This window comes from Balaenoptera acutorostrata, chromosome 10, assembly GCF_949987535.1.
Source record: "Balaenoptera acutorostrata chromosome 10, mBalAcu1.1, whole genome shotgun sequence".
NCBI lineage: Eukaryota > Metazoa > Chordata > Mammalia > Artiodactyla > Balaenopteridae > Balaenoptera > Balaenoptera acutorostrata.
Window position 1 is genome coordinate 47,752,704 of NC_080073.1, and position 23,306 is coordinate 47,776,009.

General features: G+C 37.0%; 2 protein-coding genes across 15 annotated transcripts in view; both read left to right on the plus strand.

The window, feature by feature from the left end:
* The window catches only part of TOPAZ1 (testis and ovary specific TOPAZ 1), a 68,386-nt gene extending 48,211 nt beyond the window's left edge, over positions 1 to 20,175 (plus strand). Inside the window, exons 14-20 of the mRNA XM_007193470.2 lie at positions 686 to 860; positions 1,558 to 1,658; positions 4,690 to 4,855; positions 9,789 to 9,953; positions 11,553 to 11,756; positions 16,596 to 16,779; positions 19,902 to 20,175. Of these exons, the coding sequence (XP_007193532.2) occupies positions 686 to 860; positions 1,558 to 1,658; positions 4,690 to 4,855; positions 9,789 to 9,953; positions 11,553 to 11,756; positions 16,596 to 16,779; positions 19,902 to 20,121 (1,215 nt within the window). The 3' untranslated portion in view covers positions 20,122 to 20,175. The remainder of the gene's footprint in view (positions 1 to 685; positions 861 to 1,557; positions 1,659 to 4,689; positions 4,856 to 9,788; positions 9,954 to 11,552; positions 11,757 to 16,595; positions 16,780 to 19,901) is intronic.
* Positions 20,176 to 22,049: 1,874 nt separating this feature from the next.
* The window catches only part of TCAIM (T cell activation inhibitor, mitochondrial), a 39,093-nt gene continuing 37,836 nt past the window's right edge, over positions 22,050 to 23,306 (plus strand). For 7 of the 14 annotated variants that reach the window (XM_007193479.3, XM_028161670.2, XM_007193475.2 and 4 more), the window contains exon 1: positions 22,385 to 22,717. In XM_007193479.3, coding sequence (XP_007193541.2) covers positions 22,627 to 22,717 — 91 coding nt within the window. In that variant the 5' untranslated portion in view covers positions 22,385 to 22,626. The other 7 variants (XM_007193476.2, XM_007193477.2, XM_007193474.2 and 4 more) reach the window with 5 other exon arrangements.

Below are 23,306 nucleotides of genomic sequence, written 5' to 3' on the forward strand. Positions count from 1 at the left end.
CCAAGGTCATTGTGCACTCTCCAAGCATTTAAAGTCTGAATAAGAAATAGAGGACTTTCAGGATGACTGTACTTTTTAATTTAAGATCATTTTTGTACTCATTCTAGTAATTGTTGATCTAGTCTAAATTAGAATTTATATCCTTGAAATAATTTTTTGTTGGCATGGGAAACTTTCTTAGTTTAGAATTGAAAATAATAGGAAGATAGTAAGTTTACTGAAATTTACTTTGTAACACCTTTTGTAGAAGAAATGTAATGCCCAAAATTATGTGTGGGCTGCAAATCATAAATGGCCAACTAACTGTAAAATGCAATCTCTAAAAGTAATAAAATAGTGTATTGCTGTGGAAGTAGCTCAAATCATGCTGCTAATCATCTGTTTTCCTTAAATCTATCTCCACTGTGTAGTTCAGGTTTGGGGGTGACATCATTAAGTACATTAGGAGCTAGATAATTAAAACAAGTGTATGTTGACATCTGGAACTTACAGAGGCATTGCTATGGACAGAAAAGCAAACTGTACAGTAACATGTTACTGCTGTTGTAACGCTTGTCAGTAAGTTTATAAGGTTTGCAGAGATTGTCTTATTAATTTCTGTATATCTAATGCCTGCATGTGCCTACCCCATAATATGTTTGCATAAATGACAACTTGCATCTTTTGTTTTTAATAATTCTCATAGCATTATAAAGAAAAAGGTGACTGGACCAAATTGGGAAATTTATACATTAACATAAAACTGGGCTGTGAAAAATTTGCAGATTTCCAGAGATTTTGTGCTTGTATTGCTGAAACACTAACAAAAGACTGTAAAGAAGAGAGACCAGGTGTTCCATTTTGTGAATTCGCTGAAACAGGTAAATGTCACTGTTTTGGTCTGAGTACTGTGTGTTAGGGTGATACAGTGTTCTTTATTATTGATTGATGGATTGACTGGTACAATGTTCATAACATATAAAGCTCTTAATAGTCTCCATGTTGGAGATAAGTTAACACTGCAGTTTTTAGATACTTTTCCTTTTTATAAATTTTTCCATCTATTTATTGTTAAGTTAGATTATAATGATAAAAGGTCAATAGAATATCAGATGTTTCATGTTCTTATTTTTCTTTTCATTCAGATTGGTAAAACTATTTCTAAGAAATTGTAGTGGAGCATCTGAATTTTTGAATCATTAAGTTGTTACTATCTTCACTATTGCCACGTCAACAAAATTCGTATATTTTTGAGACCTTTCTTTTTACATCAGCTCTTCACTGCTATATTCTGTGTCAGGGTTGGCAAACTCTGTAAAGGACCAGATTTTAGGCCTTGCACGCACGGCATATAATCTGTGTCACACGGTTTTCTTTTCAAACAACCCTTTAAAAATAAAAACCATTCTTAGAAGCTCACAGGCTGTACAAAAACAGGCGACAGGCCAGATTTGGCCCATGGGCTTTAGTTTGCCGATACCTGGTCTTTGTGGTAATATCACTAATTCCATATTAAATTTGCCTTTTCCATCATTCTAAGTGACTCACTTTCTTCCATATACCTACTTTGTGTTTCAGTTAGCAAAGATCCACAAAACAGTGAAGTAGATAAAACTTTGCTGGGAAGAATCGGAATCAGTGCTATGTACTTCTACCACAAGCTGTTGCAGTGGTCCAAGGTACTTCACTAAATTTTATTTTGGCTTGGTATATAGAGTGTTAGTTTTAAATTTTTGAGCAGAATATAGGTTAACCCTGAAAATTTGCTAATAATTTGCTAATTTGCTAATAATCATTACGGGTGGCAAATTGAGACTTACACAATAAGTGAATTATTAGGTGGTATATTAGGCAAATATGGAAAGGAGGTGGCATGAGAAGAATCTCTATGACTACTATGAAGAATCTCAGTGTAAAGAACGCTTAGGAAGCTGTGCTAAATATCGTATTTATTTGAAGCACCTTTCAATTCAGAATTTATTTTGCCAGCTCCTGAGTATTGATAGTATTATAATTTTGGAAGCTCTCTCTTAAGATGAACCCGAGATACTAACAATTAACAGAACTCTTTTAAAATCACTTCTTAGGATGCCCTGGAATACTGTATACCATATATCTTCATGTCTACCTTTGAGGCTTAGCTCACCATAGAAGTGGTGTAGTGATTCTAGACCATATTGTACTATCATTGTTTAGATTTCCCTGAGGTGGTGGTGGAGTTATAGATTCAATAAAGTTAAGTAAAGTAAAGGACAGAAAAATCCAAAATAGGGAGCAAAGTGCTGAGGGATGGAGAGCAAGATAGTTGAGAGTGGGGTTACTATTGAATTAACTATTAAAATGTATCTTTTATTCCTTCCTTCTTTTTATAAAGAGGTTATTTCACAATTGAAATAATATTTAAGGACATGGTCACTCAGGTACGCATACAAAATTTATGAATTTTTTTTTCAAAAAGAAAATAATTTTTAAATAATCATTGTACAGAAGATCTCCAGTCTCCAACGTCTTCTAAGCGGTTTAGCACCTATTGTGTGGTAGGCCTGGGATGGGCAAAATGTACCTTGGCTCTGCTCTCACATTCTAGCTTAAAGTCTATCATAGCATTAATTTCTTGGGTACTTAATGCTTGAGAATTTGAGGACTACCTAGTTAGAAGACCCTTTTATAAAACTCAGACTGATTTTGCTGAAATTTTAGAGTATGTTTTAATTTTATTTGGTTTCTTTTTAAAGATTTGTTTTTGATGTGGAACATTTTTAAAGTCTTTATTGAATTTGTTACCATATTGCTTCTGTTTTATTTTGTTTTTTTGGCCGTGAGGCATGTGGGGTCTTAGCTCCCCGACCAGGAATCAAACCCGCACCCCCTGCATTGGAAGGTGAAGTCCTAACAACTGGACCACCAGGGAAGTCCCCTTTATTTGGTTATTTTTATTTAGGGTATAAGCGGTTGGTGAATTTGTACCCTTTTCTTTTCTTTTTTTTTTTTTCCTGGCTGTGCTGCGCGGCATGTGGGATCTTTTTTTTTAAACATCTTTATTGGAGTATAATTGCTTTACAATGGTGTGTTAGTTTCTGCTTTATAACAAAATGAATCAGTTATACATATACATATGTTCCCATATCTCTTCCCTCTTGCATCTCCCTCCCTCCCACCCTCCCTATCCCACCCCTCTAGGTGGTCACAAAGCACCGAGCTGATCTCCCTGTGCTATGTGGCTGCTTCCCACTAGCTATCTATTTTATATTTGGTCGTGTATATATGTCCATGCCACTCTCTCACGCTGTCACATCTTACCCCTCCCCCTCCCCATATCCTCAAGTCCATTCTCTAGTAGGTCTGTGTCTTTATTCCCGTCTTGCCACTAGGTTCTTCATGACCTTTTTTTTCCCCTTAGATTCCATATATATGTGTTAGCATACTGTATTTGTTTTTCTCTTTCTGACTTACTTCACTCTGTATGACAGACTCTAACTCCATCCACCTCACTACAAATAACTCAATTTCGTTTCTTTTTATGGCTGAGTAATATTCCATTGTATATATGTGCCACATCTTCTTTATCCATTCATCCGATGATGGACACTGAGCATGTGGGATCTTAGTTCCCAGACCATGGATTGAACCCGTGCCCCCTGCAGTGGAAGCACGGACTCTTAACCACTTTACCGCCAGGGAAGTCCCAATGCCTGTATTTTAATTTTAAATGTTCACTATCTTATCTAGAATGAGTATTTTATTATCTTACTTAGCATGAATTTTTTAATGAAACATTCCATTTTGAACATAAAAGCAAAACCATTGAAATTAAACTTAAGGTATCCCTTGAAAAATGCACTCATTTATACAGTCAGATTGAAAGTACTTTGACATCATAATATGCATCTGACTCAAAACAGCATGTAATATAATATAAAACAAGAGTCTGAAAACCAAAAGCCAGATCTGGTCCACAGCCTGTTTTTATACAGCTCATGAGCTAAGAATGTTTTTTAAATTTTTAAAGATTTAGAAATTTAAAAACAACCAAAAAGAATAAGCAGCTGACCAAATGTGACCTGCAAAGCCTAAAGCATTTACTGCCTGGCTTTTAATGGAAAAATTTTGCTGACCCTGGTATAAAATAATAACGCATGTCCAATTTCTGATGTCCACCCTAGAGACAGCCTTTATGTAGACAATGTGAAATAATTAGCCTATTGACTCAAAAGAACAATTTTCAGACAACAATTTTATCCCCCCTTTTTTTTCACTATCATTCTTTATCTAAATTTCATATGAAATAATCTCCTTTTCATTGACTTTCCCTCCTGGATCTCAGGGTGATCAACAGAAGAAGAGCAAAAACGTATGATGGGTAGCTTTCCACATTAAGGCATGAAATCCTTTTGCCAAATGAAATCTTTAGAGGAGGCACAGTGAATAAAACAGATGAAAGGAGAACCGATGAAAGGGGGCCCAGTGGTGGGCGTGGTTAATGAGACAAAGCCCTGCTTGCTCCCCTTCCCTTTCCATCTTTGTGGCTGAGCAGGAAAGGGCTTAAGGAGAGAGTCTTGGAGCAGTTTGACAACCATCAGTCTAGAATTATTCAAGTTGCATAATTGGCTTCTATATAATTATCAGTGACTTTGTACCTCAATAATACTCTTAATGATTGATACTCAGTGGGTTTTTTTTTTTTGTCTTTTTTTTTTTTTTTAACTCTAGGGAAGGAAGGTCTTAGATAAACTATATGAATTAAAAATACATTTTACAAGTTTAAAAGGACTTATAGGACCTGAGAAGTTAGCACCGAGATGTCAAATTGTGAATATTGCAGCAGAAATTTTTCTAAAAAGTGGAAGCCTGGACGGTGCCGTTTGGGTATTAAGGGGTAAGTTCTGATATACGCCAGCATGAAATAATTTGTTAAGCTTGTTATAAATTCTTGGTTTTGTAGTTATCTCAGGTTGATATTGAACTGTGGGTGATCATTTGGTCTAAACCCCTAGTGATCATGCGGGTAGGAAAGGTTGTTGCATAAAATGAAAGGAGAATGTTAACCTAGCTTTAAAGAAGAAACTGTGTGAACCCTTGCTGAAAAGTTAGTTCTTACTTTGACCTAAGCACTATATAGATGCTTTACCTGATTATCTCAATTAATCTTCATAGAAACCCTATGAGTTTGGAATTATTCCAATCCCCATATTATTGATAAGAAAATGTTGTCAGAGACAGTAAGCAGCTTGCCCAGAATGACATAACGAGTAAGGAGTGGAGGCCGGATTTAATCCCAGACAGTCCAGCTTCAGAGCCCAAGCTTCAGCTGCTGAGACAGGGAAATCCTGACTGCCGTCTGCGTAACTCTATCTTTGCATGTGCCGACAACCATGGCTCCAAACCAAGACAATAAAGATTATTTCCCCTAGTAAGTCAAATCATCTAACAGAAATTATGATGAAATTAAGCCAGCAGAAGCAACTAAGGTTAGTTTGGCATGAGGTAAATAAAATTTAGAGAGCACAGTAGTAGCACAGCATCTAATGTAGCTTTGGCTACTTGGACCATCAAGCAGATTTTATTTGCTAAAATGGGATAGATAAGAATGAAGAAACTTCAAGATTCTCAGTTTAGGTGGAAGATGGAATAAACGCACAGGTAAATAAAATAGAAAACTTTTACACTAACACACAAAACTAGCATGCATACGTATTCATATATACATAAAACACCATATTTGTTCAGTGCTGAGGGTTTATGGAATATAGAGGTTGTGATTAGACTTCGTGATCAAAAGCTTGTTGGAAAAGGTTTTCTTCAACTTAACAAATGTAGCCAGTGAGGTTTCCTAGGACGGGAAGATTAATCAAAATAGAAAGATACCACACAAAATACAAATATACAAATACAAAATAGAATGTTTATAAAAATAGGAAGTAGCAAAATGCAAGCCAGAGCTCACAAGCTCTGTGAGAAAGAAAAAATGTGGCAAGAAATGGAAAGGGTAAAATAGTTGGTAAAAATGGGCCTGGATGATCTTCTGCCTAAAAGTTTCTGGCAAAACCAGTCTTTCTCAAACTAGAGACTGGGGAAGGGTTTGTGGGAGGGGTGTGGAGTGGTCTATGGAGATTTAAAATTTTTACAATTTTGTTGTTTCAATTTTGAGATTATCTTTTTAAATTCTATCAGTTATAAACACAGGATTTTCTTTTGCAGTGACCATTCCAATTGAAAGTCATTTTTCATAAGTAAAATTTTATTTCTTCGGAAAAAAAGGGGCCACAGAAGTATGTTAAGTTGTCCCCAGAATTTTTTTGTTCTTCAAAGGGTTCTGCAGTGAACAGGCCACTCTCAAGAAGGGAAATACAAATGGCTTGATCTCACTTGTAATAAGTGAGAGTAATACTCACTTGTATTAAGAGAAATAAACATTAAAATCCTAAACACCTGTCAGACCAGCAAAGATTAAAGTTTTGTGATATGCTTTTCGTGAGGGTATAGAGAAATGAGCCTTCACATATATTGTCTTTAGGGGCTTTTTGACAAAATATCTGTCAAAATTTAGTAATGCATATTTCCTTTAATCTATTAACTTCATTTCTAGGAATTTGTCCTTCAAACACATTTATATCTGTATACAGGGGTATGCACTGTAAGTTATATGGAATCTCTTTTTTAACCCATCAACAATGATAACAAAGAATTCCAGATAACTTAAGTGTCTGTTAAGGGTGTACCAGTTAATGAAACTGTGTGACAGCCATATGATGGAATAGAACGACGTAGAGCTGCAAATACTCATTGGAATGATCTCCAGGATTTACTACCAAGTGAAAAAAGGAATGTGCTGTACGGTGTACACAGTATGCTACCACTTCCGTAAAAAAATAAAATGGATACATACATACTTGCTTTATACCCTTAAAATACTTGCAGAAGGATGCACAAGAAACTAGGAATAGTGGTTGCTTCTGGGAAGAAGAATTGACTGCTTGGAGGACAGGGATGAGAGGCAGATTAACTTGTTACATATTTTTTCTATATTTTTTCCTTTTAAAAACGTGCATTTATTACCTACTAAACTTTTTAAAGAAGGGGTTTACATACACTTACTCATATTTGAGAAATGTAGAATATTTTATACATTTTTATTTAATGGGTGGCAGCCATTATGCAGCGGTCCCCAACCTTTTTGGCACCAGGGACCGGTTTCGTGGAAGACAATTCTTCCACGGTGGGGGGTCGGGGCCGGGGCCGGGGGGATGGTAATGCCAGCGATGGGGAGCGGCAGATGAAGCTTTGCTCGCTTGCCCGCCGCTCACCTCCTGCTGTGCGGCCCAGTACCGGTCCGCAGCCCATGGGTTGGGGACCCCTGCTGTATTGTTTGGGCCTTACACATTTTCACTTTCACATTTTAAACTCTTTTTCAGCATTGGTACCTTGTATCCTGGCAAATGAACAACAAATTCCTACCTTGCCTTATACCCTTACCAGCATTAAAAAAAAAAAAAAAAAAAAACAACCTTAAAACTATAATTTTATAATTAAGGTTTGGAGGCTGAAAAATAAATGTCTTAACATTCTAGAATACAAATTTTGTAAAAAAAAAAAAATTTATGTATGCTATTTATTGAGAAACTGCTCTTGAATTTTAAAATAACTTTTATTGCCTTTATATAAGTAATACATGGTTATTACGATTTAATAATATGTTTTGCTTATCCACCCCTTCTTATTTCTCTATAATGAAATATAGAGAAATTTCTATAGAAAAATAGAGAAATAAGAAGGGGTGGATAAGCAAAACTGATGATAAAAAATCCTTTTCAGCCACCCACCCAGTGTTATAAATAACACTATAGTGTTACTATACAGACTCCTTAGTACCTTTCATTTTCATCAGGCAACAGTCTTTCTGTGGCCATCTTTGTGTGAAAGGGAATATTCCTCTACAACATCACTTAATGGGCTGCATAGTTTTCCATCTTATAAACAAATATAGATAAACATAGATACATAGACATGTCCGTGAGTCCACTTTTCTTGAACTAGCTGGTTTTTAAATTTCTGTGATAAACAAAATCCCTGCTAAACATCCCTGCTAAATCTTAATTACGCCCTTAGGATAAATTCTGATGGAATTACTGGGTAAAGGTAAGGGCAGTTTAAAGCTTTTTGATAAATGTTGGCAAATTTGCCCTTGTTGCCATTCAGATTTGCAGCAAGTTATTTTGAGTTTATTAGAAAGCCTCCCTTTGTGAGAAAATCCTTGGAGAACAATTGCATAGGTATTGTCTATACAGTCATTGTCCTGTTAGGGATCACAGGTGCACATAAACAGTCCAGATGTTAGTGCCCAATTTTATGTTTTCTACTTACCAGGCAGACTGGCACGCTTCAGTTTATGCAAACCCTAATCTGGCTATTCCGAACATTCCATTCCAGGTGTTACCTCTGTGAATAGAATACAGAAGTACTCTATACCTTTAGAAGTGTCGTACTAATTATAGTCATCTTGCCAGCATTTCAAGATGCATATTATGAAACACCCTTGCCAAATTCAGTATTATTTTTCCTATCTCTTTATTAGTTTGACAGGATAAAAGTGATATTCACTGGTTTGTTTTGCATTTAATTGCTTATTAGAAAATTTAACTCTTTCTCTTTTTATTTCTATTTGTACTTATTCTTTTGTGAATTACCAGTTCACATTCTTGGTCTGTTTTTTAATATTAGTATTTCTCTTCATTATTGATTTAATCAATTTAGGAGTAAATTAATGAAGGTATCTGTCTAAATGAGTTAATAATTGTAAAGCACTAATATTTGTAAAACACTGCCTCGTAGGTAGTATAAATCAAGTCAACCAGTCAAGTGAGCTCTAGTAATTTAAAAACAAGCTCCTGCTTTAAAGTTTTCTACTCGATACTTAAGACTTTATTTTGGCATTGTATGCTTGAATTATCAAATCTTTCTTTAATACTTTCTGTATTTACTGTGCTGGGAAGGCCACGAAAGGAAAGGATTGACCTCCTGCTCTTTGTCCAGTTGAAAAAGAACACAGGAATGTGATTTGAATGTTACATGACAGCGTTTCATTATGTGTCTCATTATGTGTATAATGATTGAGGGAATTAGGTAAATGGTAAAATGCTGACATTTCTAACATGTTAACACCTCCGTGTTCTATACTACAGTCTCCCATTGTTTTTCTCAATGTGAAAATCAGGGCAGAAATTAAGGAACTTCAGCATTATAGGTAATATTCTGTTTTCTTTAAGCTGTGTGATGGGTACCCAAGGATTCTTTTTATTATTATGCTTTTGTAACTTCCATATGTTAGATATTCCTCTGTACATAGCAAGTATTTTATTTAAAAATTTTTAAATAGGCAGATATTGTGGGGGAAAGCTGCTCCCCAAGAATACCAAAACTAATTAAATTATGTATTCTTCACTGTAAAATTGTTCAATTTGTCTACACATACAATATTTTACCTTATAATGTATACTCATTATAATCTGAACATTTTGTCATATAAAAATAATCATTAACTTCAGAATCAACACCTGATTGGTACATTTAGAAAAATGAAGAATTAGTAAAAGGATAAAAATAACAAAATAGTCATTAGTTGCATCTTTTTAGGATGATGATCATCACTATATAAGTTGTTTCTAATAAATTGGAGCTATGGTTATCTTTCTGAGTACACATATTTAAGTTTTTCCACTTTCTCCAAAAGATACTTAAAAACATTTGTTGTGATTATACTGTTAAATGTAATTTTCATGGTGTAAAGTACTTGTACTTCTTCTTTTTGTAAGAGTCAGAGTGGGTCATCAATACACGACTGTGGCCTTGTGATAGACTGGATGTGCTCAATCGGCATAATCTGCTCTGTACAATTGCACATGAAATTTTAGCGAAGAGTCTTTACAGACAGACATTTGAAGTTTTGCAAAATCTACCAGGTTTTCAAAATTCTCAAGGTATGTTTTTTAAAAAGTCTAGCTTAATTATCTCTGACCCATCTGGTATTTAATAAGAAACAGTTCTCCACCTGTTTTGGTTGAATTTTATATCCCAGCATATATTTTTAATGATGTTTTTTGTAAAATGTGTTCTCTGCAAATTGAATGTGCTTTCCTGATGGTTCAAAAAAAAAGAAAAAGAAAAAAAAACCAGAGATGCTTATCTTTTGTCAGCAGTTCCTACAAGGAGCATTTCATCATTCCTTTTCTAACCTCTGTCAAGTCATCAGCAATCAATGTTAAGTGCCCCCAGCAAGCTTTATACTGTACCTTAAAATAATTTTTTGCATTGGCATAATGAAGAATACCTTTTCTTTTATCACTTAACAAACATAGAACATAGTTCCCATTACCTTGGAACATAGGAAAACATGGAATAAATGGAGGAAATTATGCAGATGATGGGTTCAAAGAAAGAGAATGCCAGTGTGGGCAATGGCAGGCAGTGCTCTTGAATGCTTGCAAGTCATATGTCGGTAGCAAGAGAGAGTCCGTGTGAAGGGTAACAGCAAAAGCTTTGGGTCAGGAATGAGCTGAGCAATGGGTTCAGAGTGGTGGGTTAATGTTTAATGAAAACGTTAACTTGAAGGCCTTCCCTCAGTGCTTTATCACTCTCCATTTTCCCATGTATTCCACTGAGATACTGTATTGTCATTAACATTCTTATCTGATTCTCCCTCTAGATAGTAAGCTCCTTAAAGGCAATTGTTTTCTTTATCGTGGTATCCCTGGTACAATGGCTGCTGTAGAACTGGCTTTTGATACACAATTATCATGATAATGAAACAAAATATAATACTGAGATTCAACAGATAGTTGTGCCAGATTTTGGAAGACCCTGAATGGCAGGCTAAAGGAATTTTCTTCTCTATGTGTAGTAAGGGGTCACTAGAGTTTTGGCGCCAGGGCGTGACATAATGGAGTTGGTGTTTTAGGAAAGTTCCTCTGGTGGTAATGTTTAGAAAGAGACTAAAGGTAAGGAGATAAATTTCCTGATAAGGCCTAGACCACTAAAAAATCCTAAAGTGATAAAGACCTAGAGTCTAGGTCATAGACCCACCTGACTGAATATAGGGGATAAAAGAGTTGGAAGTATCCAAGGTCACTTCACTTTCTTCTAAGTGAAAAGCGGAAAGGAGTAGACATACCCAAGAAAGGAGGTTTTGTGTTTTTTTTTAATTTGAGAGTGAATATTTATGAGTGGATGATTTATTTTTAGTCGTGGGAAAAACAAGTCTGAGGTCTGCACTGTAGATAGAATGCAAACAGAACCTTGCAGATGCAGTCACACGTGAGGACCATGGACAGAGGTGTTAATGTAGCCTCTGAAATCATATTCCTTTCACATTCTCCATTACAAAGTGAATGAACCGTTTTGCTTTTGTCGAATTTTTTGTTTGTTTGTTAACTTAGTATGTAAGATGATTGCATCTTGGTGACCCTGACTCTTATAACAGGTAGGAAGGGGCCGAGGAGAGCAGAGGGGAAAAGGAGTAAGAGAGAAGTTTGAGAGAAGATAGATCAGTTTCACTATATCAATGATTTTTTTCTTTTCAGAAACTGTGGAGGTCTCACAGTATAGCCTTCTTTTTAATAAACTTCTAGATGCCTGTATAGAAAGCAACAGTCTTGGTATATCATCCTCCGTAGCAGAATTCATGATTTCAAAGAGCATCCCTATTGATTTTTCCTTTCTTAGAAGATTAATTACTTCTTTAGGAAGAAGTTGTTTATGGTTCAAAGCCAGAGCCCACTACAAAAGTAAGTTACATTTTAAAATTTTAAAGTTTGATATATTGCTTTTGAATTTGATTTTCTAACCTGAAATCTATGTATAATATTCATGGCGGGGCCTTAAATATGTAAAAAGAGCAGTTGATACACATTTAAAAATAGTGGTCTACATAGATTTGTGCTCTTTTGAAACCTGTTATTTCTCATTTCTAATTGCTATATTTTTATTTCTTTCTATATTGGCATGTCCACGGGAGGATATGAAAAGGAAATAAATGACAGAATTTGAACCAGTTTGGCATATTTTGTAAATATATAGGAGTAAACCAATTGGTAGAATGAAGCTTAAGGAATACATATTTATCCCTGGTATATCCCTGATCTTTTTGGTTAGAATATGTTATAACAGGCACATAGGAAGTACAGAGGGTGTCATTACAATGCAACATGATACATAACAATTTTTCACATGGCTCCTAGTAATGTTTACAACTGTTCCTGTCTAACAAGAAAGCCTAGAAAACAAATACTTTCTCTAGTCCCAATCTCCTTGCAAGTATTTTAATTAGAAAACAATTCTGTGTAGAATCTAGATCTAGAGAGGAATTCTTTTCTGCCTTCATGCAGTAATTTGTCTTAGATTTCCATTTCTACCACTATCAACTATATGACAAACATTTGAGTACCTACTCTGTGTCACCACTGTGCCAAATGTGTCAAACATCCCAGCCATCCCTACACCAACAAAAACCTCTCTGAACTTGGAAGTGTTTTTCATGTTCCCAGCTGTGATCAGTTCAGCAAGTGGTAACTTTTTTTCCCAGTGAAATGGGAAAGAAACTATTAGTGTGCATTACAGGTAGTAAGATTACATATTATTTGATCAAATTTTCGTTTCAGTTACATGTATTCTTATATGTGTGCTAGGTCATTATGTAAAATGTATTTCTTATTGTAGGTTACAATAAAACTTTTGAAAGCAGAATTTTTGTAAAAGGATGATCAGAAATTTAGAGGCAAGGTGGAATTATTTGTTCATAACACCTCATTTCAATTTTGTGGTTATGTTTCAACTCCTTATACTATTTCCCTGTTGACTGCTAGAAATCACACCACAAAGTATATATGTACTATTTGCTATAACTTCTTGATTTTAGTTTTTAGAATTGATGTTAATGAGGTATTTTTTCCAAATAATTGTGCAATTTGGGAAAAATGCCATCAGAAGGCATTTATATGCCGCAGGACTAACGTGTTAACTTGGAAACATGTAAATGAGATTTCTATGAATCTTTCTGTTTTTTAGTTGAAAATAAAATTTTGTATTAAAACAGCTAAACTTTAATCATTTAAAAAATTTTTAATTGACAGCTTTATTGAGATATAATTCAAATGCCACACAGTTCACCCATTTAAACATGTACAATTCACTGGTTTTAGTGTATTTACAGAGTTGTGCAACCATCACCACAATCAATTTTAGAACATTTTCATCGGGCCAAAAAGAAACCCCATATGCATTGAGTCACTCCCCATTCCCCCAAATTCTTTCAACCCTGGTAATAATTTAGTTTTAAAGACTTTTTTTTAAGCGATGTGTTAAAGCATTTAATGCCTGAGTACAATTCAGTACCTTTCTTATTAGCTTAACACATCTATGCTTAATTTCATATGTAGTGAAACTTCTGGGACTTATGCAAGTGAGGTTATAGGGTAAAGAGTATTTTTGTTTTGTTTTGTTTTTAATGTCCCTGAGTTATAAAATGAAGTGAGTAATTTATAGTCACTGATCAGTCTTCAGAACATCTCATTTCCTGACAGTGTTGACATTTAAAATATCAGTGGAACTCTCTTTGGATCTGTCTTCACACACAGGTTAACACATGCTAGGAAAGCCTTTCAGTGCCTTATAATCACATCTAGTAGTACATATTTGATTCTGAGCTTACAGTTAATTTTTCATCAAGGCACTGTTAAGGCTGTAGTGCCAGTGCCTTTGTTTTGCTTTTGTCTTTAATATTTTTTACAGCTTTATTGAGATAATTTCACGTACCATAAAATTTACACATGTGAAGTGTGCAGAGCATTTTTATTTATTTGTTTGTTTATTTTTGGTTGTGCTGTGTCTTCATTGCTGCACACAGGCTTTCTCTAGTTGCAGCGACTGGGGGCTACCCTTGGTTGAGGTGCATGGGCTTCTCATTGTGGTGGCTTCTCTTGTTGCGGAGCGCAGGCTCTAGACACGCAGGCTTCAGTAGTTGTGGCACACGGGCTCAGTAGTTGTGGCTCATGGGCTCTAGAGTGCAGGCTCAGTAGTTGTGGCACACGGGCTTAGTTGCTCCGCAGCATGTGGGATCTTCCCAGACCAGGGCTCAAACCCATGTCCCCTGCATTGGCAGGCGGATTCTTAACCACTGCGCCACCAGGGAAGCCCCTACAGTGCATTTATTTTAATATTATTCACAGAGTTGTGCACCACAGTCTAATTTTAGAACATCTTCAACACCTCTAGAAAAAGAAACCCTGAACACATTTATATTCAGTCCCCATTCCATGTATGTTTCCTACCCGACCCAGTCCTAGGCAACAATTAATCTGTCTCTATGGATTTGCCTGTTCTGGGCATTTCACATAAATGGAATCATTCAATATGTAGTTTTTTGTGACTGGCTTCTTATACTTAACATAATGTTTTCAAGGTTTATCCATGTTGTAGCCTATATCATTATTTCTTTCCTTTCTAATTACTGAATAATATTCCATTGTATGGAATTTGTTTATCCATCCATCAATTAATGGACATTTGCTTTGTTTGCACTTTCTGACTATTATAAGTAACGCTGCTCTGAACATTCACATGCAAGTTTTTGTGTGGATGTATGGTTTTCATTTCTCTTTGGAGCAGAATTGGTGGCTCGTATAGTAAATCTATGTCTAGCATTTTGAGGAACTGCCAAACTGTTTTCCAAAGAAGCTATCTGTTTTACATTTATATTCCCACCAGCCATGTATGGAATTTCTAGTTTCTTCACATCCTCACTGAGTTTTTTATTTTAGCCTTCCTGGTGGATATAAAGTGATCCTTCACTGAGGTTTTGATTTGCATCTTCCTAATGACTAATGATGTTGAGCATCTTTTCATGTGCTTATTTGCCATTTGTATATCTTTGTAGAGCGATGTCTATTCAATCCTTTGCCCATTTTTTTCTTTGTACTTTTTTTAATTGAGGCGTTTTTCTTGTATTTTCTTGTTGAGTGTGTTAAGTATGTGTGGGGGTACATATAAACACATACTATTCATATATGTATACATGCACTCTACATACAAGTCCCATGTCAGATATATGAATTCAGTTTTTTTTCTATTCCATGAGTTATCTTTTACTTTCTTGATGCCTTTGCTTGTGTTCCCTAACTAATCAGAAGGAAATTGTCCAGGGACAGCAAAATTGCCTTCCTGGTGCTCCTGATGTCCTACCTCGTCCTAAAAATACGGCTTTTCTGTCAGAACTGAAAAGTCAGGAAGGGAAGATGTTATTAGTATATCTTTTCCTTACTTTCCCCCACTAAAACCAAATAGGAGTATTTTTCTTTTCATGTTTGATTTTAGGGGAAAAGATAATGTTAGTAAATTTCTACTTAGTTTGTTGGCTTTTGTTTTCCTCTTCTGCTCAGAAGTAAAACAGGTATGCATGTAAATTATACCTACCAATATTTAGGAATGTTAACGAGTCAATAGTTTGTTGGTCCTGGCAGTGATCTAGGAAGGTGGGACTTCCTAGTGGTTAAGATTCCAAAATCTGGAGTCAGAAGGCCAGGGCGCTTACCCAAAGCCCCCCATCTATAATATGGGAGTTGTTGTACCTAATTGCAAAGGTAGTAAACTGTCAGGTTAAAATTAGATAAAACCTATGTGTTTAGCACAGGTACCTGGCATATAGTAGGTCCTCAAAGATTAGTCATCATCATCCATATTAGAAAGATTTATTGAAGAAATTTAACTTAATAAAACATTTAAACAAATTTTACACACAGATTTAAATTGGTTTCAGTAAAAGACAACAATATAATATTGCCTATATACAATTTGGATGTCCTGGACTGATGTATAGGGGATTTCCCTGTATATTACTTGTAATAAGCACCTAAACAGTTTAAAAGTTGAATCTGTTCTTTGGAAAAGCAAAATTTTTAGAACATGAATTGGAGAACAACACACTGAGCACCGACATGATGGAAATGTATCTTATTCATTTTTATATCTAGTGTTTCGCACAATGCCAGACATTTGTAGGAACAGCAAATATTTATTGCACAAACTTTAACAGCACTATAAATAAGTACACTCAAAAATACTCTAAAACTATGTGATAGAAAGTAAAATCTTCAAATTATAATTTCTATTTTCTTTCTACATTTTGGATTCATAATTCAAGGTAGATAGTTATATATATAATTATATATAATATTATATATATAAAATAAGTATATGTAGTTGCTGTTAGACCCAGATCCCATTAAAACAAAACCCAAGTAGCTATTCTGGTTTTTTAGTTATTCTGAAATTATGTTGTGTTGACTATGGCTTAAAATAAATGGACATTTGCTACAGTGAGGCTCAAAAGTTCTTTTTCAGGGTTTTTTTAAATTTCTCACTTCATGTTTAATGTTTCAAAACCATTTTACAAAGAATGATCTCAATTGTACTAGGATAAGCTCACTCCCATATAATTTATGCAATGTATCTGTTTCTAATGTGAAGAATTATTCTGAAACAAAAGTAATTATCACTTGTGGATATTTTCGAAGCCTAGGTTTTCACCTACTGGGGTTTTAGTAAAGTTTGATCTGTTACTTGACTTTCAGGTGCTCTTTCATTGGGTTGCTACCCACCATTGGAGGGAAATTTATACCGAAAACTTCTACTGATTCCTTCCTATTTGTCTGAGATTGAAATGCTTTTATCTATTGAACTCTTCATGGTATCTAATGCTAGTAGTATTCAGAGTCCTGGAACTTCTACACAGATGCTGCAGATAGTTTTAAAAAGGTTGGTTGAAATAACTTCTGACTGCATCCTGAAAGCAGATCATGGCTCCCTACACTTGCCCTCGCATGTAAATGTTTTATTTATTTGTATATATATAAACATTTATATATTTATATGCTGCATATTTATATACTTGTGCATGTGTGTATTGACAAACTTTGGTAGCATTTATATCGAGAAAGGATTTGACCTATTTTTGGTTTAAATCCAAACAAGTTAGTACCTTTCGATAAACATTTTAACAACTTCAAAGATCTTGTTTAGATGTTCAAAGAGATGGGTCTTCTTTAGGTGTGGACCTTTCTCGTGTACTGGTGGTTTTTAGTTAGGTACCTAAAAGTTATCTTTTTGGTCAGCACAAAAGATCTAAGAACCAGGTCTAAAAGGGAAATAAATATATGATAATTTATTAGCTTCAGTCAAGAATCCTGTTCAAAATAAAGCCATCAGCCTAGTTTCAGTATTTTAAAATGCTGTTATAAATGCATAAATATTATAATGTAGCTGTTGGACTAGAGTGGCATCCCTTCAGATAATTTTGTTCAAAATCCCAAAATTTAGTTTTACACCACTCCAATTTCTTGTCAGCTTTATCTAGGAAACTTGTAATATAAGGATCTCACGGGACTCCTGTTTTGGCGTTTCTTAACAAGAATTTTGCTTCAGTTCACTGGTGTTAGAAGCCAGATCCTCAGACTGAATATTCTGTTAGTTATCTATTACAGTGTATAAGTTATCCCACAGCTTAGTGGCTTAAAATAGCAAGTATTTTCTTAGTTTCTGTGGGTCAGGAATTTTGGAGTAGCTCGGGGTCTCTCATGTCATTGGACTCAGGATGTGGTCAGGACCTGCAGTCGCCTACTTGATGGCTTCACTGCGGCCGGAGGATCCGTTTCCCAGCTGGCTCACTCGTGCCTGTGGGCAGGAAGCCTCAGCTCCTCACCACATGGGCCCCTCCATAGGTTCCTTAAGTGTCTATGACACAACAGCTAACTTCTCTCAGAGTGAGTGATCAGGAGAGAGAACGCAAGGAGGAAGCTACAGTGCCTTTTGTGACCCTACATCAAGAACTGTGAAGGCTCTGAGATTCCACCCCATTTGCAGGCTGTAAGTCAGCCTGCCATAGTTTCACAGATCCTGGCATAAGACACAAGACCTCCTGGGTTGGAGACAGGACTTTATTACTCATCGCACAGCAAGCAGCATGATTATCTGCATATTTGTATCTCTTCCTCTTGCTCCCAAGTCCCACACTTGGGCCCAGATGGATATCTGCACATGCAGTGGGTTCCATTACATGAGAGGAATCCTGAACTTAGGAACCCCAATCTTTTATAATGGGTAATAAACATACCTGCCCCTTTGCTCTTTAGATGGAAACGCTATCTCCACCTTGTAAGGCTGTAAGCAAACCTGTCTTTTGCTCCTGAAGGAGAAACTATCTTTGTCTTTCAAGGTTGTTCACTATATTAAACATCCTTGAAATCCAGAACAAGGGGTAATCAGTGTCTCTGCTCTCAGAACTTCCAGAAATGCAAGGGACCATGAAAATTGATATCTAACAATCTAGTGTCCAAAGTTGTGCATCATTTCTGCTCTATTTATTGGAGATAAACAAGTCATTCAATCCAGCCTACACTCAAGGGGAGGAGAATTTATTTTAGGTACACTTTTTTTTTTTTTAAACTCACTAAAATTAGCTTTTTTGTTAGCGGTCTTTCCTGAGGGCCTTCTGTTTACAACTATGCACTACAGTTGCATGAGGCATTTGGGCTCTCCATCATCCTAATGAGGGTTTGGTTTTCTCATAACTTTCCATTCCCCACATATGCAGTCTCTTCATTCATTATTGAATTTGTGGGGTATTTGTGATGCCAGCACATAACTAGTGACATGCCTGGATCTTCTATTTTGTCCAAACCAATATTGTTTTCTCCATTACTGTTATCATACCAAGCCCTGCTTTGTTACATTAACCTCTGAGAGAGTTTTTATTCATCTTAAGACTTTCAAAACTGCATATAGTTGGTGTATGCCCAATCTACCAGATTTCAGGCACCAATCCTAAGCCAGAATGTACTAGAAGCGGCCTGACCAATCTTTGCTCTCTGTGATCACTGATTCCTGTTCCAAGTGGAAGTCCTCACTCCCACCACTCTGTGGACCACACTGTTGTGCTAATGCAGGTAGGCTCATACTCGGGCCTTGCTGCTGAGCCTTACAGGTGCCCAGAGCAGGATGCGGTGAACACAGAGAAAAAGTGATGCCTAATAACAGCTACATCTCTATCTTATATGCTTCTTACTCCCTATCCCATAGGAAAAATAGCCATAAGGTATGAGTTTTATGAAATTTGGTGACTGGTAGAAAAGTTATTTTAAAATTCCAGCACTTTAGTGAAGTACCTTAAATCAGGACTGAAGAAAATAACTTAGTATAAAGTTATTCATATGTGAATATACTATAAATATAACAGTATACTATAATATACTGTATAATATACTATATTATAGTATATATATACTATATAATATACTATAATATTATACTATAAAAATTTAGTATAAAGGCCTACAGCTACAATTTCTGTTACCAGATGTGAGCTACAAACTAAGTATATGCTTATAATTTAAAATAGCCATATCAAGGTAAAACACATGAATGTTAGTAACTCCAAACTTGATTAAATTTAATATTTTATGCATTATAATGAATAATTATACAGTTATTAATTTGAAAATACAAAGAGAGGGGTTATTAGTTGTGTTCTAGATCAGTGTTTCCAAACTGCGGGTTGTGGCCCATTTGTGTAGTGAAATCAATTTAGGGGGTTGCAACCATTTTATTTTAAAAAATGAAACAATAGAAAATAGGGTCATAAGGGTAAGTCTTGTTTTGTGAAACTTTTATTTCAGTTTTTATGTATGCAGGTATATATTGGGTCACAATATAAAATGTCTTTATTACTGTGTGTCATGGTCAAACAAGTTTGAAAGCCACTGTTAGAATATAGTAAAAAGACTGTCATAGCTTAGAACCAATAAATGTAAATTACTATCTTTTGAAGAAACTATATAGCTTCTTTTTAGAGTTTCTGACTCTGTGAGGTGTTCACTTTGTAGATGTGAAGAAAACAAATCTCGGAGCAAGGATGATTATCAAGCTGCAGTGGAAAGATTAATTATGGCTGCTCGTATATCAGATCCAAAGCTCTTCATTAAGCACATGACCGTCAATGTTAATACGGAACAGGTTTATAGTTTGGAACATTGTTCTGCCCTGAAATGGTTGAAAGAGAATATGAAGTGGGCTGGAAAGGTTTGGCTTTTCAGTAACCATTAGTTATGAAAGGCTTTTTTTTTTTTTTAAGTTCAAGTAATCATTGTTGAAAATAAAAGGCAATGAAAATAAAGACAGTTTTCACTATATTCAGCTTTTGCTCTTTATTGATTTATAGTACGTCAGTAGTTTTCAAACACTAAAAATTTTGTTTGAGGTACGCAATTTATAACAGTTTTACCCATACTGCAAATGATTTTTCAAATTACTTTTTGACATCTCCTTAATTTAGGTAAACCTAAGTATGGTGAATCCCAATTTATTCTTAAATCCAAACAATGAAAAATCACAAACTGAGTATTGTGCAGCATTTAATAAGAGGGAGACATAAAGGGGAAAATATTCAAGCAGGTGTCTGGAGCTTTCAGAACAAAGCTTTGGGGTTATGAAGTAGATTTGGTGAGCACTCAGTCCAGTCTCTAAAGCCTATTGTACACTTGTAATATAGAATAGTAAAATAATACTGGAAAATGACTCAAACACTAAAATTCCAGAGCTGAGTTATACCAGAAATTTTAAATTATTCTCTAAAGTTTTCCTTTAGTGTATCTTAAAATACTATATGTATATTGAAAATTTGTAATTTATGTACATTACATTAGTTATGACTAAAGAAATCAGTATTTTAAACAAATATACCAGAACCTATCCAAACAAGAATTGTACCTTTCAAGCCACCTTAGGAAGTTTAAACTCCTTTTCTGAAGCCATCTGCAGAATCCGTAGCAGTCATTCTCCAAGGTGGTCGTCCTCAATCCTTAATTTGATACTTTAGATTTGATACTTTAAGCCATAATTTAAATCATTTAGAGAAAATGTCTGAGTAAGGGGAGTAATGAAAGAGTAAGTGGTGACTAGGGGGACTGAAAGTATTTCTTAAAGGAGTTCCCAAAATATGGTAATGGCAGCATCACTGGAATAAGTCTATAACCTCACAAGAATAAAAAAGTTAAAACCTAGCACTTAGCAGAATGCCTTACTATGATAAAATGTGGAATGAATACTCTCGTGAATGGGATATGGGAAGTAAGGCCTAAGTAGACATCAAGAAAGAGGCCCAGTTCTCTAGTATGAACAAATTGGGTGACTAACTGCCATTACTGAAATTCAGCACCTAGGAAATAAATTGGGTTCGGAGATTACCACCATCAGTTTGAAGTGCCTTTGAGGACAAGTGAAGAACGGTAAGTGGGCAATTATAACCTTATGCTGGTGGCAAGGATGCATTTGAAAGGATGAAAGATGATAAATTAAGCTTTTAGGAAAAATGGGATTGGATGGAACGGACCACAAATTGACCAGATGGTTTCCAATGAATGAGAAGTCAAGAACCCTTAGGGCTGGAACAAAGGGAGGTTGGTTGTTTTGTTTGTTTGTTTTTTGGTATTCTGGGTGTATTTTTTGGTTTTGGGGGGGTTTTTTCCCCCACCTCGGTCAACGGTGCCAAAAGGTAGGAAAAGAGCGGTTATTGTACGTGTCTTATTCCATCTGTGGCAGTTTATGGGAATAACCAAAGTCATAGAAGCGAAATACAGCTAACAGTAAAAACCCCAAGCTGACAGTGAATTGCTTACCCTTAAGGGCCAAAGTCAAAAGGAAAATGCAAACTGGAGAAAACAGTTTTAATTAGCTATATTTATGTAAAGAAAGCCAAAGGCTATACTCAGTAAGACCTTTAAAATCTGGAGGTCTCAAGCGAGTCGCCCTAACGCGTCAGTTCCGAACGCTCTGCGGACTGATCCGCCAAGCCAGCCTCCTCCCCTCCCAGGCGCCGGGGGTTGGACTGATCCGCCAAGCCAGCCTCCTCCCCTCCCAGGCGCCGGGGGTTGGACTGATCCGCCAAGCCAGCCTCCTCCCCTCCCAGGCGCCGGGGGTTGGGGGACCCGGGACGGGGAGGAAAGCGGCGCCGGCGCGCATAGCGGCGCCGGCGCATGCGCACGCTCGGTCGCCCTTCTCTCCTTGCCCTCCTCAGCAACCCTCGGTCCAGGCCCGGCCACCTGCCGCCCAGTCATCTTCTGACTCCCTCCCGCCTAGTCCTTCCTATCCCTGAGCGCTCATTCGCGCCTCCTAAAGCTTTCAGCTGAGTGCGCGGAGCCCGCTCCGGGCCGGACCGTAAGAAAACGGAGGAACAGAAGCTCCCACGCTGCGAGAAGGTGGGCGGTCACCTAGTTGCTGACGTCACGGTGGGGCTGAGAACCGCTAGGGTTTTAAGCCGCGTCCTGGGCTGTGCGCAGGCGCCCCAGAGAGGAAAGCCAGGTACGCTTCAGCCAATGAGAGAGCGCCTGCGGCGCGGCCCGGCCCAGAAACCGGGCTCCTCTCCAGCAAGCTTCCGCGACAGGCACCGACAGACGGGTGGAGCAGTACGCGCCCAGCTGAGATTTCACGGGTGGGGACTCAGAGAGCACTGCGGGTAGGAGCCTGTCAGAGCCTGTCGTCAGGTGGGGCGAGAGCGGGCGGGAGCGCCGGCCCAGCGGCGCGCTCGTTGGCCGGGCTGGCGCCCCGGTACGCATGCGCCCCTGCCTGGCCCCGCGCACCCCTGCACAGCCTTGCGAGAGGATCGACCGTCCTTCCTCCTGGTACCTGGTGGGAGGTGGAGCAGGTAGGAGGAAGCCCTCGCGGCGGCCCCTTGCCAGAACTGTAAGGAGCAGGACGGGAGGGGCTCCATTTGTGCTTTCAGGCAGCTCGGGGCAGAAGGGGCGGGGGGTCGGCGTGGGCAGCGATCAGCGTCGCCTTAGCTCGACGTGCTAACTTTCGAACCCAGGTAGTGCCGGGGATCGGAGTACCCGCCTCGTATCTGTTTCAACTTGTTTTGAAATGAGAAACCTGAGACGATTTAGGTTTTGTTTCCGACTGTCATTTCCCCGAAGTCTTTGACTTATCCTAGGATATGGTTGATTCAGATCTCATAGCAAAAGATTTACAAAAGGAAGCTTAAAAACCCTTGATACTTTGCTGCAATTTATTAATTTATCTAAAGATCTTCCTGCTTTTTCCCTTCCCTAAGAAGTGTTAAACCGAAGAGCAGTGAAATATTGCCCGCTTTTATCACTCCTTGATAGAACAAACTACTTTTTAAAACCTTACAAGATAGTTACTAAGGAAAGTCACAGTTTAAATGAGAGTAGCCTGAGGATATTAACTGTGTTCAAATAAGTTACTAGGACCTCTGTGTGGCAAACGTGGTTTCT